Consider the following 27408-nt stretch of genomic DNA (forward strand, 5'->3'; position numbering starts at 1 on the left):
ACACTGTTTTTTCGATGGATTTTAGGCAATGGAAAAAATGTTTCTAATTTTTTTCAATCTATACAGGGATGTAGACCAATCTTTTACGAACCTTTTACAGTAAATTTTGTCATACGAACCTCCATTCAAGAGTTACGATTTTTTAATTAACATGGTGTCCTCCTGACTGTTTGTCTCTGCAAGATGCACAAAACTTATCTATTTCTATATAAGTATGCCTGAGCTCAAACGAACCTGCAATTATTCTTAACAAAAAAAAATCACAATGATTATGAAAAGAGCCATGGAGCAAAATGCATTATTGAGATGGACGGGAATTCTACCATAATCAAGGATCCTTCGAATCCAACTGAAGAACCAAAACGATTCACCTTTGATTATTCATATTGGTCACATGATGGTTTTAAAATTTTAGAGAATGGCTATTTTGCAGCTGAGAACAAGAAATACGCTGATCAGGTGAGTTTTGATGACTGTAATGTGAATCTTATTGAATTTCAGCATCCGCTGCATTTTTTAATGGCCCATTCTCCCACCTAGCCTTGGACATTCATTTCAAGATGGAAGCTGTGGATTTATTTGATAAAAGTTTACTGTGTGTTTTACTGTTAGTTACTGTATAAAACAAATACCAGTAATAAATGTTTTTCATTTGTTGAAAGTTGACAATATTTTGTTTGTTAGAAATCTCCACCAATCTTTCAACTTATGAAATATTTGGTCCATTCTACATTATAAATATTCATTATTTTGATTGTACAATCAACAAGTTTGTCATTTTTATTTTAAAACACATTTTCATAAGAATAGTGTACAAATATTAATAATAGAATAAGGAGAATGTTTTATCTACTGTATTTTAATATTATCTTACTATTATCTTACTATATTATACTTCACTGTACCTAAATCCTTGTGCAGTATCTGCGCCGGACTTGGCGGTCAGACCTCGACAGAACGTCTTAAATTTTAAATCTATTTTTTATGTTTGTACAGTGGATTTTGAGATTTTTATCTATGCCTTGTGGTTTTTGTGGTATCCGTGGAGTTTATCGTGTGAAGGGTGTTGTGTTTTTGTTGTGTTTTGTTATATTTTTAGTTCTGTTATACTGGGCATACAATCCCAGCCCCCAAACATGAACCCTGACGCCATATCGCAACAGCCTGCATGCCGTGCAGGCGATGTGTGGAATGTTAACACAACAATCAACGATCAAGATGGAATGTCAGGCCTAGGCGGGCCAGGCCCTCGTAGGACTTCCACTCGAGAGGAATTAATTCGCCTACAACCAGATGTACAGTAACTCTAAAGCCAATTGATCTTAAAGCGATTCCTATTCACTATATACGCAAAAGGAAGAGAGGATGCAGAGAAGGTATTAAGGCACGGGTAAGAAGAAGGAATTACAATAACTATAGTAGATTTAAACCGACATTGCCCACGATAATTTTTGGTAATGCTAGACCGTTAAGAAACAAAATGGATGAATTACAAGCGTGTTGTAAATATCGAAATGAATACCGAAATGTGTGTGTGATATGCATATCAGAAACATGGTTTTGCAATACCGATCCGGATGAATTGTTAAGTATTGATGGTTTTTCCTTATTTCGTATGGATAGGAGCAGGGATGTCACCGGTAAAGCTAAAGGCGGTGGTGTATGTATCTACGTGAATAATAAATGGTGCAGAAATGTTTCGGTGAAGGAACAATATTGTTCTGTTGACATTGAATTGTTGACACTTTCGTTGAGACGGTATTATCTTCCGAGAGAATTTAACAGAATATATATTACTTGTGCGTATATCCACCCAAATGCTAACGACATGATCGCAGCACAGAAAGTCTCTGAGGTTATTCGCAGGATGGAGAAGATTGCACCAGATGCACCAAACTTTGTGATGGGCGATTTTAACAAGGGTTGCAAGATCAAGAAGTTCCTACCCGAGTATAGACAGTATGTTAAATGTGCTACTAGAAAAGAAAATGTATTAGATAAGTGTTTTGGGAATATTAGTGAAGCCTATAAGGTGCCGTATAAATTACCAGGTATAGGAAATTCTGATCATAATTGTATTAATCTTATTCCGAAATATAAACAGAAACTTAAACAGCAGAAACCTATTGTTATAGAAAGATTAGTGTGGTCTGAGGATAAGGTTAATGAGTTAAAAGGGTGTTATGAAGCCACTGATTGGAATATGTTTATGGACTCTTCGGAAACTTTAAATGAGGCTACTGTAGCAATTGTTGAATACATAAAATTCTGTCAAAATCTGATCTTACCTAAAAAGAAAATTATAATATTTAATAATAATAAGCCTTGGCTCACAAAAGATGTAAGAAAGGAATTACTTAAGAAATATATTGCATCCAAAAACAAATGCACTAAGATGGAAAAGAAAAAGATTAAAAAATGTGTAAATAAGAAAACCAAAGCATGTAAAAAAGAATACGGAGAAAAAATTGAGAACAAATTCAAGTGCCGGGACACCTGTCAGGCCTGGAATGGAGTTAGGAAAATTACGGGTATGGGGAAGAAAAATGATGAAATTGAACACAGTTTTAAACCAAATGATTTTAATATTTTTTATTCTAGATTTGATAAAATAAATTTTAAATCTGAAATGACTGCATCTGCTGAAGGGTTTAAAAATGAAATGAATGATAAAAGTGCAATAAAAATTGATGTAGATGATGTTAAGAAATATATGGAAAGGGTAAATGTTAGTAAAGCAAAGGGTCCGGACGGTGTATCAGGGCGTTTGATTAAATCATGTGCCTCTCAGCTTTCACCAATAATAAGCCAGCTTTTCCAGTGTTCACTAAACACGGGGGTGGTACCTGATCTATGGAAGGTCTTTGGGATACCTGTTCAGAAAATGTGTAACCCTAAAATCGACTTCAGACCAGTGGCATTAACATCTATTCTAATGAAGATTCTTGACAAGATTGTTAGAAATCAACTAATGTCTGAATGTAGTGATTTTATGGATAATAACCAATTTGCATATCAATGTAACAGAGGGGTCGATGATGCTATTATAACCTTGTTAGACCTGGTGGTTTCACATTTAGATAAGAAGGGGACCTATGTTTGAGGGCTATTCATAGTAGTAGAGCAGTTAACGCCATAAAAATAGCCAAGTTGTGCACTTTATTACCAAAGCATGAAACTTGCCACAAAGTTTCTTTGATGTATATAGATTCATAATATCGGGGGGTGCCAAGTGTCCAACGTCCGGTATGGCGGCCATCTTGATTTCAAAATGGCCACCATAAAAACAAAAAGTGTTCATATCTTGGCAACTATAAAAAGTAGAGACTTGATTCTGGTGTTAAATTGTTCACAAACCACATATTTCTATTTACTCTAATGAAAAGTTTCGTCAAAAAATGACCGGAAATGACGTTTCTTCCAGTTTGACCTTTGACCTCTTATCTGTATATCTCAGTAACTACTGATCATTTTCAATCAATTTTGGTGTCATTTTGTTCAGAATAGAGACATTTATATTTGTGGTAATGAAACATTTTCACATAAAATGACTGGAAATACAATTTATAACCTTTGACATATATAATTATGTGAACATACTGTATGTGGTTTACATTGGTATAAATGCACCTAATTTTTTTTATGAAATAAATGATACTTAATGCAAAAATGACCAGGAATTATTATTCTGAATTTTTGACTTTTGATGTGATAGGATAGGCGTAAAGTATGACAGATCACTGAGAAACAGCAATCACTGAGCTCATCTATGCCGACTTGTTTGCTAAACTGTGATGTGTCAATCGTTCATCTTTTCTTCTTTTTTTTTAATGTATTATACCATATGGACAATTGTCTGAAATAAAAATTGAATTGAATTGTTAGATGCCATTTGGAAATATTTTTGATGTAAAGTAGCATTCTTTCGTTGGCCTCTTTGATGCTGCATATGAGACAAGTTCGGAAAGTTCTCATTTTCATGAGTTTCATTTGTGCAGTAGACCTACTTTCATTAGTCAGAAACTCAGATAATTCTTGTTCATTTTCGTTGCATCTAAAAAAATGTACTCAATTTTTATGGTAATGGACCTTGCTGTAAAGCCTGGTTTCCATAAAATCACTACACCTTGCCGCCGACTGCTGTCGCCGACAGAGCGTAGCGATTCTATGGAAACGCTAGAATTTATCGGGGATCTAGTACGCGAGCGCTAAATATTCTTTGGTACACACGTATACGATTCATCGCCGACAAAATCGGCAAAGTTGAACATGGTTGAACTTTGCCGATTTGTCTGCGATGAATCGGGGAGACCTCCTTGATTCGCGTCGGCGACATCTGCGCGTGTAGCGATTTCAATAGAAACGGTGTAGCGATTTTATGGAAACCAGGCTTAAACCATCTGAATCCTTTTCCTCGATTTTCTCTAGTCATTGATTTTTTAGCAAAATCCGAACCAAATCAATTCGTAAAAGACATCTCAATATAATTATTCAAGTAATCCTCAAATTAGTGACATGGACCTACAATATATTGTTCTGTACAAGACCTTTTTAGGCATCCACCTGTGGACTTTCACTTTGAAGGTCTTGGTCTCCTAATCATACAAGAAACAATGTCTGATTTAATCAATCAAAGTAGTGGGTCCAGACAAAGAAGGGGGTGTAAGACCATCCACAGACAAAGAAGGGGGTATAAGACCATCCACAGACAAAGAAGGGGGTATAAGACCATCCACAGACAAAGAAGGGGGTATAAGACCATCCACAGACAAAGACGGGGGTACAGTATAAGACCATCCACAGACAAAGAAGGGTGTAGAACCATCCACAGACAAAGAAGAGGGTGTAGGACAGTCCACAGACAAAGAAAGGGGTGTAAGGCCATCCACAGAGAAAGAAGGGGATGTAAGACCATTCACAGACAAAGAAGGGGTGTAAGACCATCCACACAAAGAAAGGGGTGTAAGACCATCCACACACAAAAAAAGGCGTGTAATACCATCAACAGACAAAGAAAGGGATGTAATACCATCAACAGACAAGGAAGGGGGTATAAGACCATCCACAGAAGGGGGTACAATACCGTCCACATACAAAGAAAGGGGTGTAAGACCATCCACAGACAAAGAAGGGGGTGTAAGACCATCCACTGACAAAGAAAGGGTATAGGACCACTTACAGACAAAGAAGGGGGTATAAGACCATCCACAGACAAAGAAGGGGATGTAGGACCATCTACAGACAAAGAAGGGGGTGTCGGACCATCCACAGACAAAGAAGGGGATGTAAGACCACCCACAGACAAAGAAGGGGGTGTAAGACCATCCACACACAAATAAGGGATTATAAGACCATCTACAGACAAAGAAGGGGGTATAAGACCATCCACAGACAAAGAAAGGGGTATAAGACCATCCACAGAGAAAGAAGGGGGTGTAAGACCATCAACAGACAAAAAAGGGGTATAAGACCATCCAGAGACACAGAAGGGGTATAAGACCGTCCACAGACCGTCCACAGACAAAGAAAGGGGTTCAAGACCATCCACAGACAAAGAAGGGGGTATAAGACCATCCACAGACAAAGAAGGGGTGTAGGACCATCCACAGACAAAGAAGGGAGTGTAGGACCATCTAAATACAAAGAAAGGGGTGTAAGACCATCCACACACAAAGAAAGGGGTGTTACCATCAACAGACACAGAAGAGGGTATAAGACCATCCACAGACAAAGAAGGGGGTATAAGACCATCCACAGACAAAAAATGGGGTATAAGACCATCTACAGACAAAGAAGGAGGGGTACGGCCATATTAACCGAGGAAGCATACAAAAAGAAGATGCAATCAAAATAGGCCTACCACTTGGAAAACAATAAATTGTAGAATAACTGAGGCTTGATTGTTGAAATATAAAGGGTTCTTTGTAAGGTCATTAATAATATATTGATATAAACACGATCATCATACTATTCATTTGACATTCAAATACAGTCTATCTCGAAAAGAACCTCATACTATATCACCTTTTCGAGGTTTTACGGTATTCCATAACATGTATGTTATTTCCTCTGTCAAACTATTAAAACTTTTAGCGAATCAGAAGGTGCCAACATCATTAAACTAATGGTACCACCAAGCACAATGTTTACCAATTTTATGTACTATATACAATTTAAGTCCATTAATCATTTAATATAATTACGCCTATCAGGTCAAAGTTCAAAATTAGGTGCATTTAAGACCAACAAAAACCACATACAGTATATTCACATAATTAAAAATCAATAAATAAATGTCAAAGGTCTTAAATCGTATTTCCGGTCATTTTATGTGAAAATGTTTCATTACTACAAATATAAATGTATTTATTCTGAACAAAATGACACCAAAATCGATTGAAAATGACAAGTAGTTACAGAGATATACAAATACAAGGTTAAAGGTCAAACTAAAAATTTCCGGTCATTTTTGGACGAAAATTTTCATTAGAGCAAATAGAAATATATAGTTTGTGAACAATTTGAGACCAGTCTCTAATGTGTATAGTTGCCAAGATATGAACATTTTTTGTTTTTATGGTGGCCATTTTGAAATCAAGATGGCCACCATACCGGACGTTGGAGACTTGGCACCCCCGATGTTTTGAATCTATATACATTAAAGAAACTTTGTGCCAAGTTTCATGCTTTGGTAATAAAATGCACAGCTCATGTCATTAACTGCTCTACTATAGACTTTTCATCTGCATTTAATTTGATGCAGCCTCATATTTTAATGAATAAAATGTCTGAATGGAAGGTTAATCCTTACCTTTCTCTATGGGTTGGTGATTTTCTTACAAATCGGCTACAGTATGTTAAAGTTGATAAATCTATCTCAGAGATGAGAAGGATCAACACTGGCGCACCCCAGGGGTGTTGTCTGTCACCAAGTTTATTTACAATATATACTAGTGAATGTCGATCTTGTAGCATGTGTCATATAATTAAATACGCAGATGACATGGTACTGATTGGTCTATTGAAAAATACTGACGATCATGTGTATAAGGCTGAATATGTTAAATTAATGTCATGGTGCAATATGACAATTACCTTAAGATTAATTTTAATAAAACTAAAGAAATTATATGGGATTTTAGGAAAAAGAAAAATGAAAAAAGTTATCTGATAGTTAATGATCAGACAATTGAACGTGTTCATGAAACCAAATATCTTGGTACACATATTAATGATCAACTTAGCTTTGAAAAAAATACGGCCAAATAATTAAGAAAGGTCACCAAAGTTTATATTTTCTCAGAAAGCTAAATAAATTTAATGTTAGCTGTTGTACTTTGAAATTATTCTATGAAACAGTTATTCAATCAGTACTAGTTATCTCTTTTATTGCTTGATTCGGTAGTTTAAATGAAACACACAAGAAAGGTCTCATTAGAATTACTAAGATAGCATCAAATATAATTGGTTGTACAGTTAATGATTTAAAATATCTTTATGAAAACCAGGTCTTAAGAGCCATTGTCTGTAAGAATCAAAGAAATATCAAAAATAGTGGCAGACTCAAAAAAATGGATTTCTTTCAAATTTTGCACATGGCTATATATGTGTTGAGAGAAATCAAATATGAAGTATTTTTTATTTCACACATATATTTCCATGGCAACGGCCAAATTTGTGTTTTTGACAAATTTTGTCCTTTTTTAAGGTTTTTTAAAATGGATATTGGTACTACTTTGATGAACGATATTTTTGTTTTGTTCATTTAATTATAAAAAATAATTAGTGTATGCATAAAAACAATGCATTGTGTACCTGTTTCATATTTTTTTTAAATTTTTGATTTCATACTTTGGGAGATACCATTTATTTAAAAAGGGGTGTTTTTCACTTTTTTTAAATTGTTAAATGCAACTAAACTTTACTTCACCATAACGCCCAAAGTGGTGTATTTTTTTAGCTGATTTATTACAAATAGGTAGTTCTAATGTTTATTAATTGATTTCTAAAATAAAATACTGGGGTAATTTAAAAATCTACAAGCAGTGTTGCGAGAAACATAGGCATTTTTATAAAAAAAAAACATGGTATATTAGTAAAAACATTTTATTTTCTTTGATTATCTGATTTGAAACTCATTGGTCAGAAAAATTCTTAATGTTTTATATAGTTCTAGTTGTGTTGTGAGAAAAAAAACCAATATTTTTAATTATAGATTCTGTAATTCCAAGTTTTAATGTCATTTTATAGGTTATATCCTCTGGAAATTTGAATAAATTATCAGATCGTTGTGAATTTTAATCTTTGCAACAGATTACTCCTCTCTTATTTTTAAGCTCCTCTTTCATTTTTTTACTTCTTTTAATTGCTAACCTAAGCAGATCCCACATGCCCATCCACCACCACTTTCGACTACCACCCACACCACCCCCCCCCCCCCCCCCCACTCCCAACAATAACTACAAAAAGATAAACTGTAACACTTTGGTCGATCAACCACTATAGAGTGTCAAATACATGCATTCAAGCACCACCCACACTGCCGCTACCATCGCCGTAACCAATAGACGGATTCAAACTCCTCCATCCCACCCCCTCCCCCTTTCTCCAAGCCCCCATCCACCCCAAGTTAAAAATTGCAATGCAAAAGATAGGACATAACGTTAAGTTTTTAGACCCTCGCCTCCAACCCCTAACTATTTCAAACTCCTGGATCCACCACTTTCCCCATCCCAAATTTAAACCAATCAAAAGTCAATGATATACTCAGGTATGTTAATGCTACATAACAAATATTGAAGCCCTGATGTGAAATTTCATTTCATTTAAGGTCAGCATGTAAAATATCACACTTTATATTAAATATTGGTTTTAAATTCTATATTTTTTTTTAATGTGATGGTTGGATTCAGTATTAATTGTTAATTAATGATTATCTGATAATTATTTAATTTCCCTTAGCAACAGTTACTATGGTAACTAAAATTGAGATATTCTTTAGAATTTTTATACTTATTAAATTTTAATTTGTAGATTATTAGCAGGCATGCCTTATTTGCATTTTCAAATTACCGTTTCACAAGGTCATATTCGTAAGGACTTTCTTCTGTGATTATTTTTATTCATGAAAACCCCATATTTTATTTACAGCAGGCACCTCCCGTAAGCGGCCACCTCCCTTAACGGACGCACTTTGAAAAGCCTGTTTGTTCTTCCTATCTAATTAGTGCATTTGGTACCTACCGTAAGCGGCCACCTCCCGTAAGCAGCTGTGGGCACCTTTTTATACTAAAAATGAGATTTTTTGTATGATAAATGACCTCCCGTAAGCGGCCACCCGAAAAATGTGATACTTATTGCATGGACCTATGGATTAGAGGTCCATGTTTATTGTATTTCTTTATTTTGTTGTTTTAAAAACATTACTGTGAAGAGATGAGAAAACTACACAGATTTTGACCGACCATTTTTCATATGATAAAAGCTTTTAAAATTTGTCTGAAAATGCTAAAAAATACTAAACCACCTGGTTATAAATAATAATACAATTAGCTGGAAAATTGAGAGGCTCGCTTCGTTAAGAATATCGTGTATAGCCATAATACATGATTTTGGCCCTTTATCGGGGGGTCACAGCCCGTAAGCGGCCAATTCTCCAGGTCCCGAGGGTGGCCACTTACGGGAGGTTCAACTGTATTAAAAAAAACAATTATCCTTAGTTACGCATAGAAACAGGTTCTAAGATAACATAAATAATACATTTTGACATAATTTGACCCAACAAATGACCCTTTCACAAGGTCAGATATTTTCTGGGATTCAGTAGATAAGTAAATTTGGGAAAAAGCAGTAAAGCTTATATGTAATCAATTGTTTGTAGTCATGAAACCCCATATTAAAAATATTGTACTTAGTTACGTATAGAAACAGTTGCTACAATACACTATAGGTAAAATGTTGATGTCATTTGACCTCAATATGTAAAATATAATTTTTTTTTTGTAAACAGGTTTAAGATAACACGGTCAATTGTTTACCTTTATTCTGAGATTATTAGGATTCAGTATTTAAAGTAAATTTGGCAAAATGTTTTGTATTTATGAAAAACCCCTTATTTTTTAAATATTTTCGCATAGAAACAGTTACTATGGTAAAATGTTGACCTCATTTGACCTCAAAATGAATGAATTTACAAGGTCAAGTTTGTCATCACTTTAAGATTATTAGAATGCAGTAGAAGTAAAATTGAGAAAAATTACAAATGCAATAAATTCTTTGTATTCATAAAAACGCCATTTTTTACGTTTTTTTTTAAAATTACTTTCCTTAGTTACACATAGAAATGGTTGCTAAGGTAACACTATAAGTCAAAAATGAAAATTGTTGAGAATTGTTATGAACGATCTTGTAAATTTTGATCAAACATTAATAGTTGTAGGAAAGTGGGGACCTGTCCTGTTTTGCATTCTGACCCCTTTTGACCTCAAATGACCTATTTACAAGGTCAGAGTTTTTGGGAGGTCTTTCTGTATCTTTTTACACATAATAGATGTAAAAATTATTTTCCATCAACTAAATATTTCAATGCAAAATACTGTTTTTCTGGCAATTAATTGAAATAAACCTGGCAACACATTCTCCTATTTTATCTAAACTATTCGTATGACTCTAGTAGCATTATGACAAGCCACATATACATTTTATTATTGGATTAGCCATATTTAAATTGTGTTTCATGTGTTTTGTTTGTTGATATTTTGTTTGTATTTTTTTGTATTTTTCGTATTTTCCTGGCAACACAAAACCTATGTACGAAATTTACCCCAGTGTTTTTTTCGTGATTATTGTTGACAAACCTATTGACTATCAAATTACAAAACCTTATTGATATAAAAACACCACTTTGGAAGTTATAGGTACGTTTATGAGGTATACTTTTATAAAAAAAATATTTTTTAAAAACACCCCTTTTTAAAACAATGGTATCAACCAAACTCCATTTTGTAAATTTTTTTTTTCTACATTAAATGGAACTCAATACGTGTTGTTTACACTGCTATAAACAAAAACTGTATACTGTAAGTATTTTTGGTTAAAATAAGTATATAAGTTTGTACTTTTTCAATATAGAAAATCTGTGAAAAATGGCAAAAACATCAAAATTTGGATAATTGACCGTTGTCATGGCAACGGAGGCTAAAAATTAAAATGAATGTTGTAGATATGCTTTTTATTGAAATGTCTATTCATGGTAAAAATTTGAGAGAAATCCATTTTTTTACATCTGCCACCAAATCTTTGATTTTTACAGACAATGGCTCTTAAGTATTAATTAAGTAACATTTTAGAAGATAAGAAACATCCATTACATATGAGATTTTATAAGAACAAGTCTAAAACTGATACGTCAAGAAACAGACTGTCTTTTGTACCAAATTCAACTCTATTTTTAACTCAAAGATTGTTAGATCATAATAGCGCACATGCAATATATATTTTAAAGTTTTACTGTTGATGGATGTTTTAATTAATGTTTTTAAATTGTAAATTTGTTCTATGTATGATGTAATTGTGAATGTTTTACCATATTTTTCTGTCGAGGAAAACAATTTTTCCATGTACATTTTCTATATGGAACGAATAAAGATTTGATTTTGATTTGATTTGATGCTTGTTAAAACCACTAATGTAGAAAATGCCAGCTAATGTCGAAATAAATGGTTAATGTAGAACAATCAACCGCAATGTAGTAAAACCTCAAGCTAATGTAGAAACACCTTTGATTTCATTGCTCATTTATCACAGAAAAGAGATATAAAAATATAGTATAAAAATGTAGTATATCAATATAAAAATATAAAATGACAACAATCTAAACAATTTTAACTTTAATAAAATTTAATGACAAAAAAGATCGACGTTTGGTCGGTGGTGGTCCTTTAAAAGAGATGGCTCCTTACGAGTGGTAGTGGTCGTTAAGAGAGGTGGTCGTTAAGAGAGGTGATCACCAACTCGGACACAGTGCTGGTCTAGCACTCGACCATACTGTACATCAAATGATTAAATTTGGTTTTTTTTATCATCTGAAATTTTAATGTACAACTGAAGTGTGTGATAAACCATATTAAGGCTTGTGAGAAGTGTTAATAATATTCTTTTTAATTTCTTAGCAAATTGTTTTTGACAATCTTGGCCAGGGAGTACTTGATAATGCGTGGAATGGTTATAATTGCTGTTTGTTTGCATATGGACAGGATAGCGCTGAAAATTTATACTCCATGATGGGATGTGGTGTAAATAAAGGTATTTCATTTTTTTTTAAATTCTGCACACCTTTATTTTCATTTTTAACTTGTTTAAATCTGCTGAGGGCCTAACTGACACATGGTAAATGTTTCACCGTATCATTAAAAATGAATGTTGGATGTGGACATATGTCAAAGCAGCGAACCAAGATATGGTCATGTTAGGTGTTTCTGTTTTATGCTTTATTCAGATTTATAATGAAATCACTCTTAGTCTGCCAAAATTGATTTTTAGATACTAAAAATGCATAAAAAGAGTTTAGTGAATTGTTATTGTAATGTTGCTAAACAATGCTATATCACCTTAAAAAGTACTGCATAAATGCTATATTTAGTCTATCAATCAAATCACTGCATTCATTTTCAATAAACAGTTCTTGTACATTATCTTTAGGTGTTTTTTCTATTCACTTCATTTCTTTATTCCAACCATTTTCACTGGCATGCTTTCATACAGAAGTTGTTGATGTCTGTTGTAAACAGCATTTGCTTTTTCAACAAGAAAATAGGCAAAAAGATACTCGACTCAAACACTGGTAAGTACTGAAAACTGGAACTGGCATAAATATGATCCCCAGACTTCCCCCACATATTTTCTCTTAATCTTACATTTCAAAAGCAAAAATACACTGCACATATACAGTACTGTACAATTTCAGAAAGCATACTCTGTTTAAGCTTCTTCAGAATTTCCTTTTTTCTGCTTATATATCCTTGTGTCTCAACCTCCACATACTTGAACTTCCAGTGTAGATATATCACAAAATTACTGTAATATCTAATTTTGATCAATAATAACACCCACATTTAATGCTTCACCTGATTATGCATTATAGTGTCATTCCAGCTCAATTACTTACATTGTCACGTCATGGATTTTGCTTAAATTTGGTAAACAAAGAGATTCTTAAACAAAGATTATTTTGTACATTATGAATTAGGAATTGTGCCCATTGTCTTTGAGGAATTATTCAAAGGTATAGAATCAAAAAAGAAAACAGCTGACAAGTCTAAAGGAGAGGAATATCAGGTAGTTCTAATGCTATTTTTAAATACATAATATTCAAAAAAACATGCATTATAGCCTTAGCTTCCAGATTAAAGCCAAATTTATCAGATCGACAATCTTGCTAATGCGACCCCTGTTTTTTAGACCATTGCTATAAAACGGTCAATTTACAATCATAACATACATTTCTACGCGAAAAATCTATTCTATACAAGATCGTCGTTATTTGATTTCCACAATATAACAACATTATGTACAGTAATATACAATACAAAAAATGGTTAGTTAATAGATAAACTTGCATATAAATACAATTAAAGATGTATTATCCCTTGAAACACAAAAAATGAAGGACAAAATATTCTAAATTTAAATTGGCCATATCAAAGTAATATTAAAGTTACTCACTTTAAGTTCGAAAATTCGAGCCAAAAACAACAAGTTTACGTAATTAACAGGTAAATTAATTTTATTACATTTCGTCTGGAAAATCGTCGCAAACAAAGATTTCAAACCACTAGTATGCATGATGCTAATTAGAATTGTTTACAACTCATCACGGTTGAGAAGGTGTTTTCACACAGATCGCGAGGAAGTTTATGATTATGCATACAGAGTAGCCAAACAAGCGTATTGCATTATGAGATATGTTTTGATCGAAAACTTTGACTGGAAGTCAAAGTTATTTTTTGAGCAAAAAAATGTCTGTATTTCAGTTAAATGATTTTTTTTTTGACTAATTTTTGGTGAAAGTTAATAACTATTATGATACTTCAAAATGACCCACTTTTTTTTTGAAATATTTATTTTTTTTGGAATTAGTCAAAGGGACAATACATCTTTAAAATTCTCGTATATATATAATATATGATAGGCCTATACTCTGAGTCATTTAAGCATTGTTATGCACATATTTATAGCTATGAATATGTACGAACACAAGTTAACACAACACTGAGTTCTAGATTATTAAACAATTTTGGGTAGCGTATGATAAAAAATAGCCATAAGTACAGTTTTCCTTGTTCAAACATTTAATTCTTTTTATCAATGTATGGAGTAATGTCTACTCTACATTTCGGTTTTAATTAGGCTATCGCTCTCTGTAGAGCGATAGCCTATTGTAATTGTCAAAAATTTCATTTTTTCTGCTCATTTTTTGTGTGCAGCAGATCTCTGAAACGGCGAAAGCTCAGCTGCAACTCGGCCAGTAGGTGCACGTATATATGTAGTTGTGCACCTGACTTTGGTTTAATGAAAATATGGCCGCGTAGCGTAACTACGGGCGATTTTCTGAAATTCTTAAATTGACTATAACTTAAAAACTAACAGAATTTTTTAAATGAAACTTGGACACACGTAAGAAGATTAGGTTTTTTTCGCGTACGCGCGCTTTGAAAGTTAAAAATGCTCAAAATCGATTTCTAATCAACTTTCTACCTTTTTAAAAAAAAATTGCGTTGCGCGCGCGCTTTTGCGCACGTAGCCTGTATGCAGCCTACAAAGCCTGTTTTTGCGCTTCATTATTGTTCTATATATTTTTGTGATACATTTCTTTCATATTTGATGAATTATGAATGTAAACTAATGACACACGTGCACGTCAAACTTCAAAAATCGTGCGCTTGAAATTTGGTAATTTTATGCAAATTTGTGTAAAATTATGCCTATTTTGAATCTATTATAGTTCCTCAGGATCAACGGTGACCCCCGATTTTTTTAACTTAATATGTAAGCAGATATGTTGTAGATATGAATTCATGCAGAATTTTTACCTCTCAGTGGTTGTGACGTCATCGTATGGCCACACGAATGTAAAAAATAGGAATTTTTTCTCTTTCGCCACATTCAATAGCGCACATATCGTGTAAACGTTATCAATTTCGTCCAATTTTAACTATTCTATTACTAAAACAATTCCTCTTTAGACGTATGAACTTTTTTTTAATTTAAAAAAGGTCATCATTTTCGAACAATTGAATAAATGTGAGTTGTGTAAAATAAAAAATAACCGTCAACTAAACTGTTTACAATGCTAATACCATCAACTGTTGACGCTTATTGAATGATTTTGATTCCAGCTGTACGTTACAATCGTTGTAGTGCAGCCTACTGTAGACTAAGCATAATAAATAACCAACAATTTTTTGCTTTCAGTTTGTTTATAAGTCTTTCATCATCTTGTATTAAAAATTAAATTAAATTTCAACAATCCGTGTAAGAGTTATTGAAATCAACGTTTACCTTATTTGACAGTGAAATAATAGGAAAAATGCTGTAATTTTTAAAATGGCCGTTACTATGACAACAAGATACAGATATCAAAGATAATTTTATCTGCGCATTTTTCAAGCAAACCTCTTTCATTGTGCATATTTTAAAGAAAATTTATTTTTATGGCTTGGCCACCCAAGGGTCGATATTTATATACAACACAAAATAGAACAAACATTAGTACAAAAAAAAAACCCAAAAAAACCAAAATAACAAAATGAGATTACTTAACTTGAATATTTCTATAGATATAATGTTGCTTTAATCTCTGTTTAAACAATGTAGAGGGATGTTGAACCCACAAATGTGAAAACGCCCTCAAATGTGAAAACGCCCACAAATGTGAAAACGTATCACCCACTATGTGGAAACGACCTCAAATGTGAAAACGCATCACCCACAAATGTGAAAACAACCACAAATGTGAAAACGCATCACACACAAATGTGAAAACAACCACAAATGTAATAAACAGCGCCCACAAATGTGAAAACAACCATCGCCCACAAATGTGATAACGCCCACAAATATAAAAAAAAGAGAGACTTTTTCGCCCACAAATGTAAAAAAAAAAAATATAAACCCAAATTAGTGCTAGACTCAAACAATTTTGATCGTGTTAATACATTATAGCATGATTATATTGAGTTGTTTCAATACTTGTGTGTTCACGATACTGTTAGGGTCGTTGTTAACGCGTTGGATTATTACTATTTTGATGCTTTTGTGCGCGATATTTGCATTGCTAACTTGTTGGTTTAATGTACGTAATAGTTCTCAAGACGATATTTGTTATTTGATGTGCACTATACTTCAAGGTCAAGGCCATGTTGTGTAATTGTTGCTTCTAGTGTGTAGTTGTTAACTAGTTGGCTTACTATTATGTACGTATAGTTCCAAGTCGATGTTCAATGCTTTTTGCGCGCGTGCACGATACTACAAGGTCAAGGTTATATAGTGTCGGCGGCTGTATAACGAAAGTTCTGAGAAATTAGACATTTTGTTTACAAGAATGTTGGGGTTTGTGGGTCACTAAGACATAAGGAGTAATGTCCCTACACCGGAATATGCAAAGTACTATAGTTTAGTCTCAATTTATACTTTTGCTCTATACATATATATATATATATCTATCAGTAAGCCATGGACTTTGTTCTGAAATAAAAGTAGATTGTTTGATTCAATTAGTTGATTGATAAGCTAATTTTTATTATTTCTTAAATTATTAAATAGAATATCAATTTAAAAAACATCATTTAATGACGAACGAACAATAATTAAAACTATTAAATAAATTCATCTGGTTCCGAATATAATTTTTTATGAACATACCATCCATAGTTGCAATTCCATTAAATACCTTGGTTTACAAATAGATAATTGTGTGTCTAATGAAGAATATGTTAACAATATAATTAAAAAAGCAAATTCCAGATTAAAGTTCATGTACAGACAGGCTAGCTGTTTGGACATGCAAAGTCGTAAGCTGTTATGCACGGCGTTAATTCAAAGTATTCTTGATTATGCTGTCTCGTCCTGGTATTGTGGTATCAATACTGTCCTGAAAAATAAGCTTCAAGTAACACGAAACAAAATTGTGAGATTTATTCTCGATCTCGCCCCTAGGGCACATGTTGGTCAGGCCGAACTTTCCGTTACTGGATACCTGAAAATAAGTGATAGAGTTAAGTATATATTAGACTAATCCACGCTTTCAAAATATACCACGATATTGACGCTCTTTATCTTAATGAACATTTTACAAAAAACCAACATCGAAAGTGGGGAAAAGTGGGCCATTTTGGCCCCTAACTTGGATCCTAGATGGCGGATGATGTTCAAATGTAGTTTAGAACCTTCCCGGTACAATTGCGGTCATTTTGATGCCCAAAATGCAAGGCTATGTGCAGTAACAAAAATTTGTATATCAAACAAACAGACAGACAGACAAACGTACAAACTCTCTCACTTATAATATAGATATATAACTTTAAAAACATTAAACCAGGTCATTCCTTGTCTTATGTTCTAACATTAATTTTGATAAAAAGAGAAAAACAATGCACTACCTAAGTAGCTCACGTCGAATGTTCTCTCGTAGATAGTCTTAAGCCTTTGTAGGCTTAGTTTTGTAGGCCTCTGGTAAATAGCGGTAACCAAGTAACATCGTATGCTAGCTATAGGCCAAGTCCGCCGTTGTCTCATTGCTGAATAAATTGTCTTTCCTTTTTCGGCAGAATTTGTTAATACAAATTGGGGAAGACCTGGTATTTTCGCTGAAAAGTTATGCTACTTTATTTGTTTACCCTTTCATGATCAATCGAAAATGGATTCATCACATCACAATATGAAAATATCAATCCGCGCACGATGCATTCTGCTATTTATAGAGGGCCACTTTAGTATTAGAATCGGCTTATTTTTCACATTTTCAACCGTTTTGAAATGGTTAAATCACAATAGGTCCATATAGTAGTTTTACAAAAAATGTAGTGTGTGACCTTAAATTAGGTCGAAAAAAGGTCTAGTGGCTTTAACAGAAGGATTAAAGATTACATTTTATGTTAAATGTTATTTTTTTTATTAGTTTATAGGCAAATTCTATGATTGGTCAATATTTACATTTGAACATTAATCGCAAAATATTTTTTTATAAGGTAACTGAATAGATACCTATTACCAGAAAAATGTAATACAAGACCATAAATTGGTTATACAGATACATTCATATAATTGGTAAATTTTGAACTTTGACCCGTTATATCTTGAGATTGTTTCCTATCCTTATTGATTATGTAATATACGGAAAATTTACAAAAGTCGGATAGCAATTTGTCCCCTTTCAGGTGATGATTTCCCCCTTTTGCCACCCACACTATCACAATATTAGACCAAATTTATTCACTATTAACAGTGGCTGAACTTGCTTTTATTGACATTGACATGAAACTAACAATTGATACAAAATATACCAACAAGAATGAAAATTGTTATAGTTTAAGTCTTTAAGTAATCTAAAATTTGATATCAAAATTCTGTCTTTCTGTTTTCATACAATATGTCATTTTCTTTCATCTTTACTCATGATAACTTTGATAAATAATAAACTGCACGTTTTGTTTTCAGGTTTCTTTAAGTATGATGGAGATTTACAATGATCGCGTACAAGATTTGCTGCAGAACTCTGAAACCTTCAATAGTGGAGGCCTTGTTGTTCGACAAAATCCTAAATTAGGAATTTTTTATGGTAAAGTTGCATACTTTAACCTTTTACCATTCTGTGTTTTAAGCCTGTTTCTCATAATCGTACACTACATATTTACCAGACTACATTTTGGTATTGTTTCCAGAATGCAAGTCAAGCAAATAATTTAATTAGGATATATCACTTTTAATTTGTTTGTAATTTTATAATTTTCCCTAGACTATGGGAAAAATTTCTGGAAAATATAAAAAATTGCATTTCGGTCGGCTCAAATTATAGATCACCTGATTTTATCAAACTTTAAGCCTATAGATTAACCCACACCTGTTTGTGTGTGTGTAAACAGCGTAGAGAGGCCATAATTTTTAATCCAAATCTCACACCAAACTTTTTACAACAGAATATTTCGTAATTCGGAACTGCGTCAACATACAGACCTTGTTTATGTGAAGTTGTGCACTAAACTTTGTTTTATAATGTCGGAGCCGTGCAGAGTATTGTAAGTTACGCGCAATTTTAGGAAATTTTATGATTGATCTTAATTTCAGAACCAACAGACGTTTTTCAATGAAACTTAACAAAAGTATATACTGTATGGAGCAACTTTCTATGAAATAAAAATGGCATACTACGAAGTTAATTACACGTGCATGCACAATTAACAATTAGAAATGTGCAAACTCGATTTCTAATCAATTTTGCACATGAATTTGCATGAATCGGACAAATGATTGTTAATAATGTAAATTTTTGTTTTATTTTATTATCAAGTTTTTTATTAAGTTGTTTGACGTACACAATCATATTTTCAAATGTATATTATTTGTTTCTGACCAGCTTATTGTTCGGCCAATTGTAGGCTTCCTGGGGGTTGAATAAATTAAAGCAAAACCAACCATTAACTAGATTTAATTTGTCACTACGACGAATTATAGGTTATATGCATTGATTTAAATAAAGATAATTGATTCTTAAAAGATATATTGTTTGATTGATTTTGTCAGAATTTTTAATTATTATATTTGAAGATAGGATCTTGCTAACGCAAATACAATAGCCGGTATCACAATCTGATCAAAGATCCCTCCGCGAATGTCATAAACCACCCTTGTTACATAATAATAAAGACATAAGTTACTATTTTTTTTTACAATCATGCATATACTAATCAGATAATATTTATTTAGATAATAATGAATGAATATATACAAAGTAGAAAAAAGATATTAAAGTGAACATAGATAAAGCAGTAATAGGTAGTCATTATTATCATGGATCCCTTCTAGAAGTTAAAAACTTGTCTCGTAGGGACCCACAACAAAACACATTACTAAAAAAATAAAATAAACCTAGAATATATAATTATATAATTAAGGATAAAAATTACAGTATAATAACATAACTAACATCTTCTTCATCAAAATTATTTAAATTATATTTCTATATTTTCATGATATAAATGAAATAAATACCGATATCGGTAAATGAAAAAAAATATGTACACATATATAATTATGTATATATATAGTATCTCTGCTAACTTTTCTGGCTGTTTACTTTATCGTTTTGATTTAGCTTTTCGCTTTTTTTTTTTTTTGTATCTCCATTGAGATCCAGCCACTGATACCCACAGCATTGTCATTTTTTTCAGTAATTTGCCTTTGGATTTATAGTATATATACTATATATACATTATATATAGTATAGATTAAAGATTGCAATGATAAACAACAACTAATATTTTGTATAAACTTAAATAGTATATGAGTATAAATAATGATGATAAGTATATTAACTAGGCAGTATAATATTTAGATATATAATGATTCTTTAACTTTTTTCGGAAAGTAAATAATGATATTGCCGTTTTGATATTTGGCGGGATATGATTCCACAAATTAGGACCTGATATAGTTATAAAAAATTTAGTTTTAGTAAGTCTAGCAAAAGGAATGTTTAAATGAGAAGTTCTTAAATTGTAATTGTGAAATTTGGTACGTTTACTGAGCATATCAATCATAGAAATAGGAAGTTGGTTTTTAAAATAATTAAACATAAAACTGGCAACTTGCACATTGTGAATATCCGTTAATTTTAATATACCAAGACGTTTAAAAAGGGGTTCAGATGAGGTTCTATATGGTGAAAAAGTAATAATTCTAGCTGCACGTTTTTGTAATTTAGTTAATCTAGCAATATTAGAAGAGTATTAATCTGCAGCCCAAATAATGTTACAATACTGGAAATAAGGAAGTACAAGTGTGTTATAAAGAGAAATTAAAATATTTAGAGGGAAGAAGTGCTTAAGTCTGTTAATAATACTAATAGATCTTGATATTTTTTTCGAAACGTAATTTTGATGACTGGTCCATTTGAGGTTTTCATGAATATATACACCTAAAAAAAGTGTTTCAGTTTTACGTTCAATTTGAATTCCGTCAAGAAGTATATTTAGGTTATCAACTTTTAGTTTACATTGAGAATTGTGAAAAATTAAATAATTTGTTTTAAGAGTATTAATAAGTAATTTGTTTGAAATAAACCAGTCACAAAATTTTGTTAATTCATCATTGAATGTAGTAAATAATAAATCAATATTGGAATTTGAATAAAATAAGGTGGTGTCGTCGGCGAAGGATATTACCTGCATTTTGTTACTGACGTTAGCCAGATTATTAACATAAATAAGGAAGAGCAATGGCCCAAACACAGATCCCTGTGGCACTCCGCAAGTAATATCCATCGTCGACGATGTACAAGATCCTAATGCAACATATTGTTTTCTATCTTTCAAATAACTATTAAACCAATTCAATGATATACCTCTAATTCCATTCCTCAAATGAATTTGTAATATTATTAATAAGATCTAAAACGGCATGGGATGTAGAGTGATTTTTTCGAAAACCATATTGGCGCTTATTAAGTATATCAAATTTTGTGAGATAATCAGAAAGTTTAGAATACATGAGTTTTTCAATAATTTTGGAAAAGACTGAAAGTAGTGATATTGGCTGGTAATTAGATAATTGACTTCGTTCACCTTTCTTGAAAATGGGCACAACTTTAGCTAGTTTTAAGTGTGTTGGAAAAGTGCCAGATAAAAAAGATGAATTTATACAATGGGTAAGTTGGTGGATGATTAAGGGAGATACAGATTTTAAGACACGAGCAGTAATACCGTCAGATCCAGACCCTTTATTAGAATTTAGATTGTATATAGTTAGGTTAACATCATCAATTGAAACTGGGCTAATATAAAATGAGTTGGCAAACGCAGAATGAAGATAAGATAATGGATCAGTTAAATTAGTTGGCATACTATTAATAATATTAGGACCAATTGTAGAAAAATAGTTGTTAAACGATTCACATATCTCTTATTGAGTTTTGTAAACATTATCACCGTCTTTAATTAGATTCGGGTGCTTGTTATTATTATACTTTATTTAAAACGGAATTTATTACAAGCCATGTGTTCTTCAGATTACCTTTATATCTATCAAACTGGGAAGTATAATAATTCTTTTTAGCAGTGCGACAAAGATTAGTGAAAATATTGTTATATTTTCAGGCCCGTATCCAGGGGGGGGGGGGGGGGGGTGCGTTGGGTGCAGACGCACCCCCCCAAGTCCCAAAAGGTCCACTATTTCCTCGGTTGGTATTTTTTCTAGTCTTGTTTAACTAAAGACAATCATTATATATACACAAAATTTACATTATCAATGGTATACAAACAAAAATATGTTAATATAAAATGAAAAAATACCGGTAATTAAATTACGGAATCTGAACTGACTACAAACTCGATGTGAAACATGCGCAGTCGATCATGTGACGACAAGCAATAGCTTAGCGCTTCATGTACGCGGTACGCGGTAAAGTGTTTTTGCATGCTGGAAATACAGACAACCGGCGGTAATTTGCTGGAAATACAGACAACCGGCGGTAAATACAGACACTATCGAATACGGCGCCTAAACATGGGAAGGAAGCAGGAAGCTAGAAAGCGGAAAGCTGCTGGAAAATCGACGCTGTCTAAGTTGGCCTTTAAACATCATGAAAGCGTTAAGTTCTGGTGTCCATCGTTCAACTAGCCCAAGCCACAACAAAGAGTCTTAAATCAGTCTTTAGAACGTCAAATAGCGCAAATTTTGCCGGGGCCTTCTGCCCCTGCGCCCTGACCGGGGGCCCTTGGCGGCCCCCTGGCCCCCCGCCATTGTTGCTCGCTTCGCTCGCACCCCCCCCCATTATAAATGCTTTATACGGGCCTGATTTTGTATAGTTTAGTTTGTCATTATTACTACGTGTGTGCATATATTTGTTATAGAGTTTATGTTTCCGTGAACTACATTTTAAGAGACCAGATGACATCCATGGTTGTTTAAACGTTTTATTTGATTTTATACTACTTTTAACCAAGTGTCTGGAGTGGATATTTGTAAATTTTTCAATAAATATATCAAAACTCAATCTTGGGTCACAATCAAAGATCATAGACCAGTCTTCACCTTCTAAATCAATCGATAAGGCATTTAGGTCGTTTATACGATATGAATAGTTGGCGCTATTATCATCAAGGTTTTGATCATTATTTTCTTGATCAATGAACTGAAATATAGGAAGGTGGTCGGAGATATCATTAAGTAAAACACCAGCAACTATTTTATAGTTAGATTGTTTGGAATAAAAATGGTCAATCAAGGTGGCCGAAGTTGAGGTAATCCTGGTTGGTTTTGAAATAGTTGGAAAAAAAGAATGGGAAATTAAAGTATTAAGGTAGGTATTTGTTAATTTATGGTTATGGAATTTTAATAAATCAATATTGAAGTCTCCCATGAGATGACAATTTTTGTTTTCATTGTTAATTTGGGTTAATACATTATCAACAGATTTAGTAAAAGAATCTAGCCCTCCACAGGGGGCTCTGTAAATAATTCCTATAATATCATTTTTTGTCTTTGAATTTTCAATCTCAACAAAAAGTGATTCGGAAAGGTCGTCTGGTAATTTTAAGTCATTTCGAATTGTAATGCTAATATCATTACGTATAAAAAATGCAACTCCTCCACCAATTTGATTATTGCATCTATTGCTTGCAAAGAAGGAGTAATTATTAATGAAAGGAATAGGAGAGTTTTCATTATTAAAGCCATGTTTCACTGATACCGATTATGGAAAATTTGTTATTAATTGAATTCAAAAGGCATTCGAGATCATTAACTTTATGCGTAATACTTCTAATATTAAGATGCAGGAGAGATAGTTTAGTATTAAAGGATGTATTAAACTTAGAATTAAATTGTGAATAATCATAAAAGCTGCATTCATCTAGGGTAACTGACTGAGAATTGAGATTATTAATTAGTTGATCAAAAGATTCATTATATTTGTCATTTTCATAGTAATTAACTGGATTAAAAGTTATGTTAGAAATATCATTGTTGTTAGTAAGTTCAGAGTTCACATTAAAGTCATAAAAAGGAAGTAAGTGAAGATAATTAACATTCATTAACAATAGCTGAGTATAACGTTATCTAAAAAAGAAATACAGCAATAAGCATGCATGAGACTGTATACATTAATACATAATTAATGAGAAGCAAAATAAACAATTCTTGAAATAAAAATTAATTATAGGTAATATTTCGGTTGACGGTAAGTAGAGTCAATGTAAAGTTAATTATGGCGACGACTAGAATTACTCAGTAGCTTCGGGGGCATGTGCTTCCTTGAGGTTCGGGTAGTATTTGGCAAGATGATCCATGTCGATGAATGTGCGAACATAACCATTTGCATCTATGTAACGCAACTTGTCAAGGTGGAGCCAGGCCTTTACTTTGTTGGAATGCAGGTATTTCATCGATGAGTATAAGGCCTTTCTTCTACTTATCACTCTGCTGGTAAAATCATCATTTACGTAGATGTTATTATCTCTAAATTTAGGTCTCACTTTTGGAGCTGCCTTGCGTACTCTTTCTTTAGTGGAGTATCTGAGAAAGTATGCAACAATTGGTCTCGGTTTATCCCTGGTGGTATTACGTGGTCCAACTCGATGGGCTCGTTGTATATCATCATTAGCGATTTTGATGCCGGTGGTATTGGAAATAAACGAGGAAAGGAAATTAACGGTACCTTCGCTATCCTCCGCTTGTTCGGGTATGCCAGTAAACCTCAGATTGTTACGGCGTTGACGTCCTTCTAGGTTGTCGATTTTGTCGCGTATCTCTTCTATGCATTCCGTAGTGGATTGCTGCGTATCCTCAGCAATATCCTTCAGCTTAACATCCATGAAATCAGTATCTTCCTGCATATCGGCGTGCAAATTCCTCAGTTCTTTTCGGTGATTTCAAGATTGAGGATGGTAATGTCTTTTTCCAAGGAGACAATCTTGGTGACTGCGTCGCATAATGTTGATTTAATATCAGCAATGGTTTTGCAGCCCATGATTGACTTGATGAGTGTCGACAGCCAGGTGTTCGGTTCAACGGCGCTAATATTTAAATTAGAAATATTTGGCTCATTGTTTTCCACGTTGGCCATTGTAGATGCTTAGTTAGAATAAATAACAAAAGTGTACTTATATTTAATGCAACCGATACGTTCACTATCCAGGTAGGTATACAGGTCTCATGCAGTTAGTAGCTTATCCTTGGAACATGCTATCACAGGTAAGCGAGTACTGTATCTAAAAACGTATACGTGTGAGAGCTCCGCTCAAACACGTCTGCACTCGACGAAGACCTGTGATATACCTATACACCTATACACTAAGAAATAAAATTAAACAAACAATACGGATATAAAAAAAATCTTATTTCATTTTGTTTCCCAAGGTGAGACTCAATCTCGGTACCTTGAATGCTATAGACGCGAAACCACCTGACACACACACAACTGACTAAAAGTTGAAGAAAGATTCCTCTGTGCATTTACTATGCAGTTTTGTATTGGTGCAGATAGATTATTACATACCACAATAAATCATATTTTTTTACTATGATGACATCTTTAAACATTTTGACAAATGATGCACTGTCAAAGTATATACTTTTACCTTTAATATATGAACATTTGAAAGAAGAAGGAATGTTAAGTTTGTTATTTCGGTCCAAGAAAATGTCATAGTTTTAAAATTTTATATGCAATTAATGATGACGTAATCAACTTTTTTCTGTTCTGTTAAAAATCAGAACATAAAGTGGGTCCCATAATTCCTTATAATATATGTATTTACCTTTAACTTTTACCTATTTTACCTAACTCGTCCAAAGTGATGAGTACAAATCTAGATGTTGTTTGCGGTGATGTAATACACTGACATCCCATGTGTTTATGCCTTGATCAAATTTCCACCATTTAGTTTGGATTTACATTGTTTTTAAATCTACATACACTCAGATGTGATCTTAAAAAATCCTATCCAGCTGCAATATGCCAAGGTATTTGTAGCCTTCTTCTCAAACCTCATGATGTTGATAAACTTTTCTGAATTTGTACTTTCTTCCTTTTTTACCAGTTGTTGGACTTACTACAGTAACTGTAGAGAGTTATGCAGATATACATAACAGAATCAATGAAGGAACAAGGAATAGAACCGGGTATGGCTAGGATTTAAATTCTATTATAAACTGCAAACACTTGCAGCTAAGCTAATACTAACGTTAGTAAAACTGTATTCGGAATAAAAAAATGTTATCCAACTTATACCAAACAGTACAGTATTTTGAGAAAATTACATGTTGATCATTTGACCTTTATTGGTCATGTGACTTGTTTTATTATTATGTAACTATGCATTTTTTGATATGGATGGAATGGGATAAAATGATCAGTGTTACATTCCCTTTCTGATGATACCATGGATGACAAAGTTTAGTGTGGAATGTCAGCCATTTTAAAATTCAAAATGGCGGCTGAAGGGGAGGTTAAAAAAAATGGCACCTAAATTGGTTGAACTCAGCAACTCAAGAATAACAAAGTAAGCCAAATATCAAATATCGAGCTGGAGCGGACATCCGACCGCACTATTTGATTAATTAAACATTTTTTGTTTTTAGTATACAATGCACCTTTTTTGGAATTGGCTCTATATAATTGTTTTGATTTTTATTTTTCACTTTTAGGCGATCTCATAGCATTGTGTCCATCAGCTTTGCTCAGAAAGGCTTGAATGATGTTGGAGAAAACATGACAAAAACATCTACCATTAAAATCGTGGATTTAGCTTTGAGGTAAAAATTACTGTATAATCTTAGTAAAGTACAATTTAAACTTACTTAAACTAGAATTTAATTCCACTGGGCTTATTATATTAGAACAAGATCAGTTTGAAAACAAATAAAAACTAAAAAATATGTATACATAGGAAACATAGTGCTATGGTAACTTTCATATTTTCTAGGCCTCTGACAAAGTATGTCCGTGGCCAGGCCTCATAGAATATCCTCATCTTACTACTCATTTTGTTGCTATGACATGACGTAATTGAAGTCAAGTAGCAATAGGCGTCTAGTTTAAGAAAATGAAAATATGTAATCAGTTATCCGCACCATGGAGGATAACTCCTTGTGATTGTATGAGATCGTCAACTTTTTTTTGTTATCCGCAACTTT

The 27408-nt window shown here is 32.9% G+C and overlaps 1 protein-coding gene across 1 annotated transcript; it reads left to right on the plus strand.

Annotated features, from left to right (window-relative positions):
- The first annotated feature begins 356 nt into the window (after nt 1-356).
- On the plus strand, nt 357-27031 carry LOC144839153 (kinesin-like protein KIF28P). Its single transcript, XM_078694466.1, has 7 exons — nt 357-459; nt 12171-12303; nt 12763-12841; nt 13247-13335; nt 18715-18835; nt 26313-26394; nt 26920-27031. Exons 3-7 carry the CDS (start codon nt 12772-12774, stop codon nt 27029-27031), a joined length of 474 nt encoding a protein of 157 aa, XP_078550592.1. The 5' UTR covers nt 357-459; nt 12171-12303; nt 12763-12771.
- Nucleotides 27032-27408: the final 377 nt, after the last annotated feature.

This window comes from Antedon bifida, chromosome 4 (genome assembly GCF_963402885.1).
Source record: "Antedon bifida chromosome 4, ecAntBifi1.1, whole genome shotgun sequence".
Lineage (NCBI taxonomy): Eukaryota > Metazoa > Echinodermata > Crinoidea > Comatulida > Antedonidae > Antedon > Antedon bifida.